Genomic DNA, 12,137 nt, shown 5'->3' with positions numbered 1-12,137 from the left:
AGGGTGCAAATACTTGTCAGGACATGGCTCAGCTGTCTCCAGGTTTCAAGTGAGCTGAATTTTGTTTCCACGTCAGGCTTCACAATAGGCTGTTCATTCGGTCATGTGCGCTAGGCAGGCAAGCAAAGGAAGCCCTGCTGGGTTACCAAACCCCACCCTTTGTGGTGCTGAGGTCAGGCAAGTGTACATTTCTCCCACAAACCAAAGCCCTGATACGCACCATGTAGTAGCCAGGAAGAAGTTTCTGTAAGAATTCCGCTTCCTTGTGCATCACAGTTTTTATGATGAACTCGTCATCACTGGTGACATAGAAGAGGGAGCCGCTGGCACCAGGGTTCGACAGCTCGATCAGAGGCTCGTTACATAACGAATACTAGGAAGGAAAGAAAGAAAAAATAAGATGCCATTCGTATACCACAAGATAAGCTATGACCAGAATAATACATCTGCAAGGCATTCCTAAGGCACCACTCCATGGAATCTAGATCCAGAGGTCTGGGATGGAAATTGTGAACCTTAAACTGGAGTTAGGTCTCTCAGTGGGTTAGGTGGACGACAGCTTACAAAGAGCTGCATACATTACAGTCCAGAGTGCCCTGAATGCTCACTGAGTCAAGCTAATCTGCCTGCCTTCAGTAACACCCAGGCTGCAGAACAACATCAAATCTTTTTAATGTTTTGTGCCCTGTACCACCACCACATACAGGGTTCTTTCCCTCAGTGTGTCAGTGTGCGCGCAGACAGAATGTCAGATTTGAAGAGACAAGCCAGCTTGTTCAGCGCTGGGTGCTGCAGTGCCAGAGAGGAACAAAATACACTGCCTGTTCCCAAGACTAAAGCTCTCCCATGTGCTCAAAGATACATGGTTTGCAGAGGCGTCCCTCACACCCTCAACTAAAAGAGGTGGGACCCCCGCAGAAAACTCATGTATCAGTAGGCATATGGTAATTATGCTTCCCTGTATTCAGAACCCAATCCTGGAGAACAGAGCAGGGACTAGAAATCTGAACAGCAAGTTCCCAGAGCAGAATGTGCATGAGGAGCAGAAGGGAGGAGGAGGTGTTGTGTGGATACAATACCCCAAAAACACTTGCACATGTCAGACAAAAGGGGTTAGGGCAACATTATGTAGGAGCTGATATTTGAAGAAGGTAAGGCAGGGTAAAGCAGACAGTACAGGGGGGACATAATCAGAGCAATACATTAAATGCGATCATTACATGCTGAAAACAGCTTTCAGCACTGCATGGATTAACGATCCAAGACTTTAGCAACTTAATTATCTCATGCATAATTAAAAGGCATTCACTGCCGTAGTGGGCCAGAGAATGGGGAAGCAGTGGCTGCAAATCAGATCTGTGACCTTTGGAATTCAGGCAGGCTCTCTCCCTCCCCCAAGTTTGTAACCATTATCAAATCAGCAAGCATTATCCCAGATGGCACAGATGGGGATTTCTGTTGTTGTCAAGCAGCCCCATCGTACCAGCTCATTTTTGCTGGTATGTTTTCCGTCCTCATTTCTGACTAACTGCAGATATGGGCAAAGTGGTTACATAAAAATGGCACCTTCTTAAGAAGATCTGCTCCCGCCTCCAAGAAACTTCGCCTTGCTATCAGCAAGACGAGGTGCAACCACTTACATACAGGAGCCAACTTTAACAGAGGCCTGACCTACATTTAAGTTTTAAACTGATGTTGCTCAGGGGTAGGAAAAGTTCACAACAGACACTGTAGTTAAGCCCTATCCCCTAGTGTGGGCACAACTAGGTAGACAGAAGAATTCTTCCGTCATTAGCTACCACCTCTCGGAGAGGTGAATTAACTACAGTGATGGGAAAACCCCTTTGTCACAGTACGAAGCAGCTACACTACAGCAGCGCCGTAGCTGTGTCACTCCAGCACCCATAGTGTAGACATGGCCTTAGTCTATTCCAAATCCAGTCAGTGACCTGACGGGAGAATACTGGTTAGCCCTGACGAGCCATTTCAGCTCTAGGAGAGCAAGTTGGAGTCTATTCTGATTTTTACATTACCAAGTGTTAACTACTCTCAGATTGTTAAATCTTTATTACTGGGGATGATGCATGAGGCAGAAAACATCTTCCCTGAGATCCCGAGGGAGTTTAGAATACTCATCTTTTTTCTTGTAAACAGAGTGCATTTGTTGCATTATCAGTGAGTCATAGATATGGAACCCCACCATATCATTTTAACCAAATGCACTTTATTCTATTCTTCCTTTAACAGAGGGTGCCCTAATAGACCTCATTCGCTGGGAATGGACTCAGCAAACTGAAGCTGAAATACCAGAAGACCAGGAGCCTCTCAGACCCACACTTCCAGATGGTCTTTCTCCCAGATTGTACAAGAAGAGAAGCACCATCACAGACTTCCTCACATTTGGCATCTGCTTGATGTACAGGATCAGAGATTCTCTTTAAGCCCAGTACTTACCTCAGTCTCCAGCTACCAATTATTAGGTGGGGGATGTTTGGCTTTCTTCTCTATGTTCTCTCCTCAAATTTGACTTCAACTGCCCCTGTGATATTGACCCAATCACTTGACTCCATGCCTCAGTTTCCCCCAGCTATTATCTGGAGACTGAATTTAACAAAAATCCAAGGAACCCCCTAATCCCGTGCAGCTGACTGGTCACATATCAGACTGTGGTATGGCGTTCCCCCATCTTCACTTTTACTGAGGCTTCAAATAAAGCAGTTCTATCCAAGCCCATTCATACCTAGTACTAACCCCAGAGAAATAAAGAACTCCACACATACCAAATAATCATCTGGACGAATTCCAAAGAGCTCCCGGAAGTACCGAAAAGCCACGGGCGCATAGGTTTTGAACCTGAAGTCAGGGTAGTGGTGAGCTGGAGTGAGGTTACTTCCTTCACTGCATGGCAAGGGTAGAAAAAGAGCAGGCATGTTATTTCACACCAATGCCTCGCGTACTCACACATTTACATCCAGGCAGTTAATAGATAGGAAAAAAAGGCAAATTGAGCTTTGTAAAAAGGCATCCCAAGAAGCCACCAGCCTAAGCACAAAGATCTTGCCTGACCTCATCAGGACATTAACAAAAAGATCTAATATTTTAACCATCTGGCAAGGAAACACTCACTCCTTGGGAAGAGAGAATAGAAGTTTGCAAGGCTAGACGTATTTCCATACAGAATCTCGATTCTGTAAGCCCTGCACATGAACACCTCAGCCCTGCACTAGCTGAAGTGGTCCAATGAATATTGTTGGCTCAGAGGGTTTCTTCAGTACAAAGATAACATCTGGAGGTGAAAATTCCACGTAGGTAGGTTAAAAAGGACGACAATTGTAAAGGCAATGAAAGCTTCAAGGCTAACAAGCCCGGTAAGCAGATCTCTCACAGCCCATAGTAAATCTAACCCCATCTCTTGAGCTGCAGCACCATGATTTCGAATGCTTCCAGTAACGTGCTGGTAAGAAATGGGTGCACACTTGAATTCTGAGGGCCCACCTTTCTGCTTAGAGTGAAGCCCCTTTAAATCAGCATGATGAAAGGAAACAGCCAGCCCCTGCATTTTGTTTCACTTGTCCACTTACCTGGGGAAGAAAATGCTCTCCACCACATAAAAATCCTGCATCAGGACGTCTCTCTCTGGCTTGGAGCTCAGGTTCCCCACCGTGTAACCAATGCCCAGCTGGATGGCCCCCTTCAGAGTGGTTGAAGTGGTCTAGCAGAAGGAAGAGAGCAGTCAGTGCACATTCACCGCAAGTTACAGCAGCAGCCCCCACATATAGGTAACCTTGCTGCTCTGTGATCATGCTGATGTGGGAGGGGTCAGATATTAGCTGCTTTGTAAGAGGCCAACCTATAGACTGCCTCAGGTTTCTATAGCATGACAGTTGTAAAATGCTTGTAGCGTGTAAGGTCAGCACAATACACTGCAGGGAAATCTAATCAAATTGGTTGGCCAACTGCACACCTATTCCCCATTTGTTTCTTGATTCTAGTCTATTCTATTCTCAACCTCCCACTTGTATGTGTGGCCACTACCCTCCAGAAATCAAGCAAGAGATGAAACCTTTTTGTAGGTAGTTTCGCCAGAAGCATCAACTCCTCGATGACCTATCTTCTTTCCTTGGCCAACTCCAGGCTGTCCTGATAATGATGGGGCCTGGGAAAGAGAAGTTTTCAGGTCAAAGTGGTGAAGAAAAGCTACGCTAGCGGAAGGAAGAGAAGAGGCACAGCTGCGGTTATAAGGAATGCAATGGTCTGCATTTATTCCTGTGCAGAGTGCATACAGATGTATTTGGCACCAGCAAGCTTTAAACACTAAATTATACATCTGCTGGCTATCAACTCCCCTCTCATTCTGAGGGGTTTGTTTCTCACACACAGGACTGTGGATATTGACATACTGGGAGGAGGGATGGTCTTGGGTTAAGACACTGGATTGGGACTCAGTTCTAGGTTTGTTTCCCAGCTCCATCAGACTCCCTGTGTAAAAGCCAGAAAGGACCATCATGATCCTCTGACCGCCCGTATAATGAAGGCAAAACAATTAATTTCAGTGCCTCGGTTCCCCATTTGTAAAACTGGTGACACTTCCCCACCTCACAGGGTAATGGGAGAATAACTGCATTCATGTTTGTGGGGTGCTCAGGCACTGTGGGGATGTGAATCAAATACTAGCCAGAATGATCAGTCTTTAAACACCCCACTCAGAGAAGTATCAGGCCATTTGGGCTTCAGAGCTCAAAGCCAACCCCTTATACTCCATCTGAAAGCCAGCAAGCAGAGTGGATAACGAATCACCAGTGTTGTGTTCATGGGGAGATACTTCACTTAAGCAAGGGGCTGTTTACAATTGATTCCCCAAGCCAGGTGAATTGCTGTAATTGTAGCAGTTATCTCCAGAAATGTAGCCAAGGTGCGTAAAGTGCGGTCTGAGTACCAACACTAAAACGATCGCTATCCCCTCCGCTCTTCTGTCCCGTCTCTTTTTCTACGCAGTCTTTTCTCCATCTGCTCCTTCCAGAATCAGCAGCAGAGCTGGACACATCAAGCCAACTGCACATTGTAAAATTCAAGGCAGTGTTTCTCTGCAGTCCCATCCACCTATAAACATCTCTGCCTTGGAGTGCTGCTTTAATGACTCTGTAGCTGCCCACTACCCGCGGTGATTGAGAAGCGTTACAGACAGCCAACAACATTCAGTGGACTCGCCATGTACATTTAGGGGGAGAAATAGTGTTTGAGCATTCTGCTTCTGTGAAGCCACTAACAAACAACAGCCAGACCTTTAGATGGGACTCATCTAGGCACAATATGTAATGACCCAAGGCAGTCTCTCATGGAGGAACACTACATCAGTGGTATTGGTCTATGCTGCTGCACTTGACAATTTATCAACACTGATGTTTACAATAAAGGGAGTGTGATTCTATTCAGACTGCAGCAAAGTATTGCAATATTTCCTTCCAATTACCCAAGCTGCTAGAGTGCCTTCTGGACAGGACCGACTGAATGCCTTTACTTCTTTCTATAAAGATCTATGTAGTCTTGGACATTTCTACAGCAGACTCCAGCCATTCTGATTACCATTACTCCACACATGTAGTTAACGTTACATTTCGCATCTTCCATCCAATGACCTCAAAACTCACTACAAATATGAATTAAACCATTGCAATCCCACCCCATGCTGTGGGTAATTAACCCCATTTTACACACTGACCAACAATGGCACAGACAGGTTATGTGACTGAAGTCACACAGCAAGTAAGAGTTGGGGATAGAGGGCAGGGGCTCGACCCCCCAGGCCCTTGTTCTAACCATCACAGAGCATTTCCTGTTCCAGAGAGGACTGGATATTTACTTGTGTAATGAAAGAAGGAGTTAGCCTGTCCAGAAGTTTAATTTCCCACTAGGTGTTGATTTGGGGGCGTGAGAATGGCTATCATACTCCGAGAGCCATCGCTTTATAGAAAATTATAATTATTGTTAAATGAGGGCCCATCACGGTATCTGGGTGCCTACAAACAATGACCCCCCACCAATCCTTATTACTCAAAGTCTGACACAGCTGGACCAAACAAAAATTTGCTGAACACTGCCCTAGAGATCAGGGGCCAGCACACGGGATCCTCCCTGCTGCCAACTGTGGTGTTTAACTCCAGAAAGCAAGAGCGACTTAGCAAACTATAACCTATCGTAGCTAATGAGTGAGAGAGGGGTGATCCCTGGGACCCATCCCCTATGTAATTAATAATCCGCTCTTCTACTGTGCTTAGTAACCATCTAGTTTTTACATAGTGCTTTTCATCAGATCTTAAAGCATTTTACAAAAGAGGTCAGCATCATTATCCCCATTTTACAGATGGGAAACTGAAGCACGGGGAGGGGAAGGGACTTGCCCAAGGTCTTCCAGCAGGCTAGTGGCAGCGTCAGGAATTTAGAACCCAGGTCTTCTGAGTCTGTCCAGTGCTCTACCCACCTGACCACACTGATACACATTCAGGACTTTACAAATTGCACCTAGAAGCTAATCAGTGGTGCTCTGGGGAGATACACACACATCATCACACCTCACCCAAGACATTTATAGCAGCTTTTTATCATATTTGTTTTATTCTACAACCACTAAATCTGCACAACATTCCAGAACAGTTAGCAAAGGGAGAAAAATTAAAGCATAAACAAGAGCCAGATGGATTTGAAGGTGAGATTTCGCACACACTCTGTGGCAGCACTCGGAGCTGCGGAGCAGCCTCTTGTACCAAGAGCAGTGGGATTGTCGAAAGGTACGGAGACAAGTGGTAGGTGAGTATGTGTGCGGGGGGCGGAAGAGATGCTATATTTGCATAGCTTATATGTATCACAGGCTGTTAAAGCCAGGAGTATACTTTACAAAGGTTTTGCTCTTATCAGTGCTTCATTCTCAGGGAAAACCACTAGCCAGAGCCAAGAGCTTACTCAGATTCTACAACCAGTGCCCAAAACTGAACCACATGAGCCCAGCAGCAGAGAGAGGGTGGGACTGGTCGCTACAATGGGTAGCATTGACTAGAAATCTGGTAACTGAAGTAGCAAACTGAATAAATATTTAAAGGCCTGATTTTCAGATGAGCACCTGCAGCTCCCATTGACTTTAAAACTAGAGGATGGGGTCTGAAAATCAGGCTCTCAATACGTGTACACGCAAGTTCAGTGTCAACTCTAGGAATTTTATCAGCAGCTTTCCCCATTTCCAATTTAGACTTGCGTGCTGGTTAGTGAAGCACAATTTATTGGGATCTCTATTCTAATAAAGATACAAAATGTGCTTTGCTTAGAGAGGTAACTTGCTTTTCCACCTGAGCGTTCAAATACTTAGATGGGGGCCAGTTTCAGTAGATACATTTGTTGTGTTAGACTATAGGAGCTTGAGTTGCTCAGGACTGGTGAAGGGTTACAGAGCTTTGACCAGAAGGTCAGGGATTTAATTTTGGGCCTGCATTGGTAACAAAGTGCTTACATGGCTTTCATCACTGTAGTAATAAAATCCTTAAGACTATCTTCTCAAAACCTCTGAGAGGTAGGGACATTTCATCCCCACTGGACAGTTAGGAGGGATAGCTCAGTGGTTTGAGCATTGGCCTGCTAAACCCCAGGGTTCAATCTTTGTGGGGGCCATTTAGGGAACTGGGATAAAGATCTGTCTGGGGAGTGGTTCTGCTTTGAGCAGAGAGTTGGACTAGATGACCTCCTGAGGTCCTTTCCAACCCTGATATTCTATGAAATAGATTAAGTGACTTGTCCAAGGTCATACAGAAAGATTGAGGCAGGAATGGAATTTGATCTCTTGAGTCCCAACTCAGAGCCCAGTGGAGAGCAATGGAGTACTGGGGAGATGGCCCACCTCAGATCTCTCACACACACACACACACCGGCTGAAAGCCTGTGCTATCAAAGTCATATTGTAAAAAAAGCCAAAAATGTCCAAGAAGTTAAAAATGGGACACTAACAGACTGTGAAATCCCAGTGATTGAACCTGCTGAACTGTGGCAGTTGGGCCCAGAAATCCATCTGTGCACTTTCCCCACATACAACCAATGAAATTGTTGCATGAAAATTATCTGTAGAGTAAGGGTGGTGATGGGTTGAGATTCTGCTGTTATTACAATGGTCTAGGATCCTTGACTTGGCACAAATACAAGTGGCTTACTGTAGCTAAAAGCCCATGCTCTCTCACAGGTGTAATCTGTAGAGTCAAAATAGCAGAGAACTTGAACTGATCAGTAACAAATCCCAGTGATGATTCAATCTGCTGATACTCTAAATAAAAAGAATTCTCAGCCATGCTTGTAGCAATTTCCAGTGCTCCACACTGACTCAAAAACAACGAGGAGTCCTTGTGGCACCTTAAAGACTAACTAATTTATTTGGGCATAAGCTTTCGTGGGCTAGAACCCACTTCATCAGATGTATGAAGTAAAAAATACAGGAGCAGGTATAAATACATAAAAGGACATTCTAGCCTTCAGAGTGAGAATCCCTGAAATATTATATAGATTAATCGGTGGGTCTCAGTCCAGTTCCAAATGGTCATATCAACATCACAAAATCCATCACCATAATTTGCCTTATCACTGCCAGTCAGCAGACTGGAAAGCTGAATGGATCATGAAAAATACCCTCCTCTAGATGTGATCACTATAGGTCAAAAACATCCCACCCCTCAATGCCTTGCCCTGCTGCCAATCATGCTGTAGGAAGATAGAGGATCTCATTCTCCTAGGCTGCCAACCTGGTACCTTCATCAACACCAAGATTTACTTTAAAAAAACATGACTCTTCCACCTTGCACATTCCTCCATTTCAACTGTGCACCATAAAAGCTCTATTTGTGTTCTCTCTCCCCCTCTGCAGAAGGTTTTAAACAGCAGTATGCAACTCACCTCAGTGAGGGCCGTCTTCTTCAGTGCCAGACCTGAGGAGAGAAGAACAGTAGGTCAGTAGGAGGATGGTCACAGGCTCTTTGCAGGTGCATTTATCCCAACAGCTGATCAGTCAAGCAAATTGCCAGAAAAAACAAGGCAGTAATTTTTTGCCCAACTTTCATTTCTGCAAGCGCAGGGGTCCCAAGTTAAAGAACAAGCCTGGACAACTTGGCTTTTAGATGCTCATAGGGTGCCTATGTCTTCTTTTCTAGCTCTTGGTGGTGTTTTTACTCTAAAAATGTTATGTCAACTATGTAACTTTCCCCTATTCTTGCTGCTCCTCCAGTAATGGGACTGGGCTATCCTGAAGAATTATTTAATTAAAGCCCAAAGAGGACCCCAAAGAGGCTTTTATGATGCTCTCTTCTAGCCACTCAACAAGAGGAAACACTGGTCTGAATGGAGCCCCAGATCTACTTAAAGAACCTCACACCCACTAATGCATTAGCCTTCATAGCACCCTGGGGAGGAAGAAAGTATTATTCCCATTTTACAGACAAGGAACTGAGGCACAGATTAAATGAGTTGCCTAAGGTCACACAGGAAGGCAAAGTCTGAGCATGTCCCACTAGCACCTTAACACAAGCCCGTCCTTTTCCCACCTTAGCTGTAGTCAAACTTTGCAGACTGAGCCATGCACGTTTCTAAATGAGAACAGCCCCCTTCGCTGTCTGAACCAGAGCACACTAACAGAACAAGGGGCCGTTAGAATGGGCTAATGCAGCACTACTGAATTTTCAAACCAAAAGAAAGAAAGAAAAAAAACCCAAACCCAAGCAGTTATGTGCACGGTATCAACAGCTCAACCAGCCCTAATTCTGGAGAGTTATGGCTTTCATGAAGCTGACCCTGGATGACTTCAAGCATCAGGAGCTGCTCAAAAAGGAGCCCTTTCAGCAATACACCACACCCCCGCAGAGCTGCCCTAAGGGCTTGCAAGTTAAGCAAGTAAGCCTCTCCTTACACGGAGAGTTTTGCTGGAAGAGCCAATGTGCTAAATGGGAGGGAAAAGCCCTTTTTAGAAAGAAGAAATAATGGATTTCACTGCGAGGCTGCCTAACTAGCGTTACCTGCTTCCGGTTACACACGGGCCTTGTACACGCTTCCAGGCTGACAGGAACGATAGGATCAGCAGACTATTGAACAATCCTTAATCCTTCTAAATGAAGGATTTCATGTTGCAAAGCAGGACACTGAAATTCACTCTGCACAGAACAAAGGCTTCATACACACAGCCTCCCCTCCCCACTTACCCTGCCCTTGAACTACCAGGCAGACATGCAACTGATGCAGCTCCTGCTTATGGCCTAAATACAGATTTCCTACAGTCTAAGGAGTAGCTGTTTCAGCAAGGCAGGAGGAGCAAGAGGATATTTCTGTCCAAGAGCAGTGCAGGCCAAGGGAGCCAGCGCTGCTGATCAGACTTTCCCATTCGGTCAGACATCATGGAACTATCACAGCTTGACCCAAAAGCTCTTCAGACAAAGAGGGGATGCTCGCAGTAAGTTGGGAGGTGTCATGCCCACCCTTCTTGAAGAGCTGACAGAGATTCAACCAAGTGGCAGCGCTACAAGATCTGGTTCAAAATTAGTATCAACAAGAAGTGAGATTAGCAGGAACATCCTAATACCATGCTGATGCCACAACGATGCATCTACAGGGTCCTATGACAAGGGCACCATTCCTTCGGTTATATTTCAGGAAACAGATCTCACAACAGAAAGAAAAGTGCTTCCTGCTGGTCACCGGGGCTGGGCCCTTTCTGAACAGATGCTAGAACAGGGGTGGGCCAACTTTCTGGCCTGAGGCCCACATGGGGGTTCCGAAACTGTATGGAGGGCCGGGTAGGGAAGGCTGTGCCTCCCCAAACAGCCTGGCCCCCTCAGAACTCCCCCCATCTAACCCCCCCGCTACTTGTCCCCTGACCGCCCGCTACCAGGAACCTCCCCCCCGCCCGCCCCCTATCCAACCCCCCCCCGCTCTCTGTCCCCTGACTGCCCCGCCCCTTATCCACACCCCCACCCCGACAGGCCCCCTGGGACTCCCATGCCTATCCAACCCGCCCTGTTCCTCGTCCCCTGACCGCTCCCCCTCACAACCTCTGCCCCATCCAACTACTCCCTGTCCCCTGACTGCCCCCCAGGACCTCCTGCCCCTTACCCAACCCCCCTCTCCCTGCCCCCTTACCATGCCACTCAGAGCAACAGGACTGGCAACCATGCCACCTGGCTGGAGCCAGCCACGCCGCAGCGCTGCCCGGCAGAAGATCGCAGTGCCGCCGCCCAGAGCGCTGGTGGCACGGCGAGCTGAGGCTGGGGGGGGGGGGGGGGGGGGGGGGGGGGGACGACAGTAGGATAGGGGCCGGAGGCTAGCCTCACTGGCCGGGAGCTCAAGGGCCGGGCAGAACGGTCCCACTGGCCGGATGTGGCCCGTAATTTTCCCACTTTTGTGCTAGAAGATGATCTCATTTGTTTATAAATATTCCTAGTGAAGACCAAGCCAAATTTTTACCACTGCATCCACAGCCCAAGATCCGCGTGTTAGCAATATGAGGAGACCTAGCATCAACAGGCCAATAGTGGCTTCCATGGAACAGGTCTAGGCAACCTGGTGCTTTGAATGGTGATGGCAGGCTGACCACCCCCGATGTTGCTAGCACAGCTGGAGCTGAACCGGCTGTAGGTAGATTGCCCTAGGCAAACAGAACCACTTATATCAGGGGTCGGCAACCTATCAGAAGTGGTGTCAAGTTTTCACTTATTCACTTTAATTTAAGGTTTTCCATGCCAGTCATACAGTTTACATTTACAGGGCCTGGCGGATGGAACCCCAGACCCACAGTGGGGCCGGCGGACAGAACTCTAGACCAGCAGCGGGTTGAGCTCGCTGCCGGCCCAGGGTTCCGTCCATCCAGGCCAGCAGCCGGGACCCCAGGCTGGGACCGATGGCCGGGACCCTGGCTGGCAGGGGGCCGGCGGACAGAACCCCAGGCTGGCAGCAGAATGCCACTGAAAATCAGGTCGCATGCCGCCTTTGGCACACGTGTCATAGGTTGCTGACCCATGGCTTATATCTTATTCAAGTGCAACAGGTAAATGACGAGTAGGAAGGATGAGCAGAAAGTACAGTGGAATGGAATCCAGGGCCTATCTTCAGCAACCAATACTATTCTT

At 47.1% G+C, this 12,137-nt stretch overlaps 1 protein-coding gene across 2 annotated transcripts in view; it reads right to left on the bottom strand.

The window, feature by feature from the left end:
• The window catches only part of PIP5K1C (phosphatidylinositol-4-phosphate 5-kinase type 1 gamma), a 70,385-nt gene that overhangs the window by 24,693 nt on the left and 33,555 nt on the right, over nucleotides 1-12,137 (bottom strand). For both annotated transcript variants that reach the window (XM_054013279.1, XM_054013278.1), the window contains exons 2-6: nucleotides 8,923-8,954; nucleotides 4,064-4,156; nucleotides 3,582-3,712; nucleotides 2,781-2,898; nucleotides 221-373 (exon numbers count right to left, since the gene is read on the bottom strand). In XM_054013279.1, coding sequence (XP_053869254.1) covers nucleotides 221-373; nucleotides 2,781-2,898; nucleotides 3,582-3,712; nucleotides 4,064-4,156; nucleotides 8,923-8,954 — 527 coding nt within the window. The remainder of the gene's footprint in view (nucleotides 1-220; nucleotides 374-2,780; nucleotides 2,899-3,581; nucleotides 3,713-4,063; nucleotides 4,157-8,922; nucleotides 8,955-12,137) is intronic.

This window comes from Malaclemys terrapin, chromosome 24, assembly GCF_027887155.1.
Source record: "Malaclemys terrapin pileata isolate rMalTer1 chromosome 24, rMalTer1.hap1, whole genome shotgun sequence".
Lineage (NCBI taxonomy): Eukaryota > Metazoa > Chordata > Testudines > Emydidae > Malaclemys > Malaclemys terrapin.
Note: the sequence above shows the minus strand (reverse complement) of the source record. Positions and strands in the feature narration are given on the sequence as shown.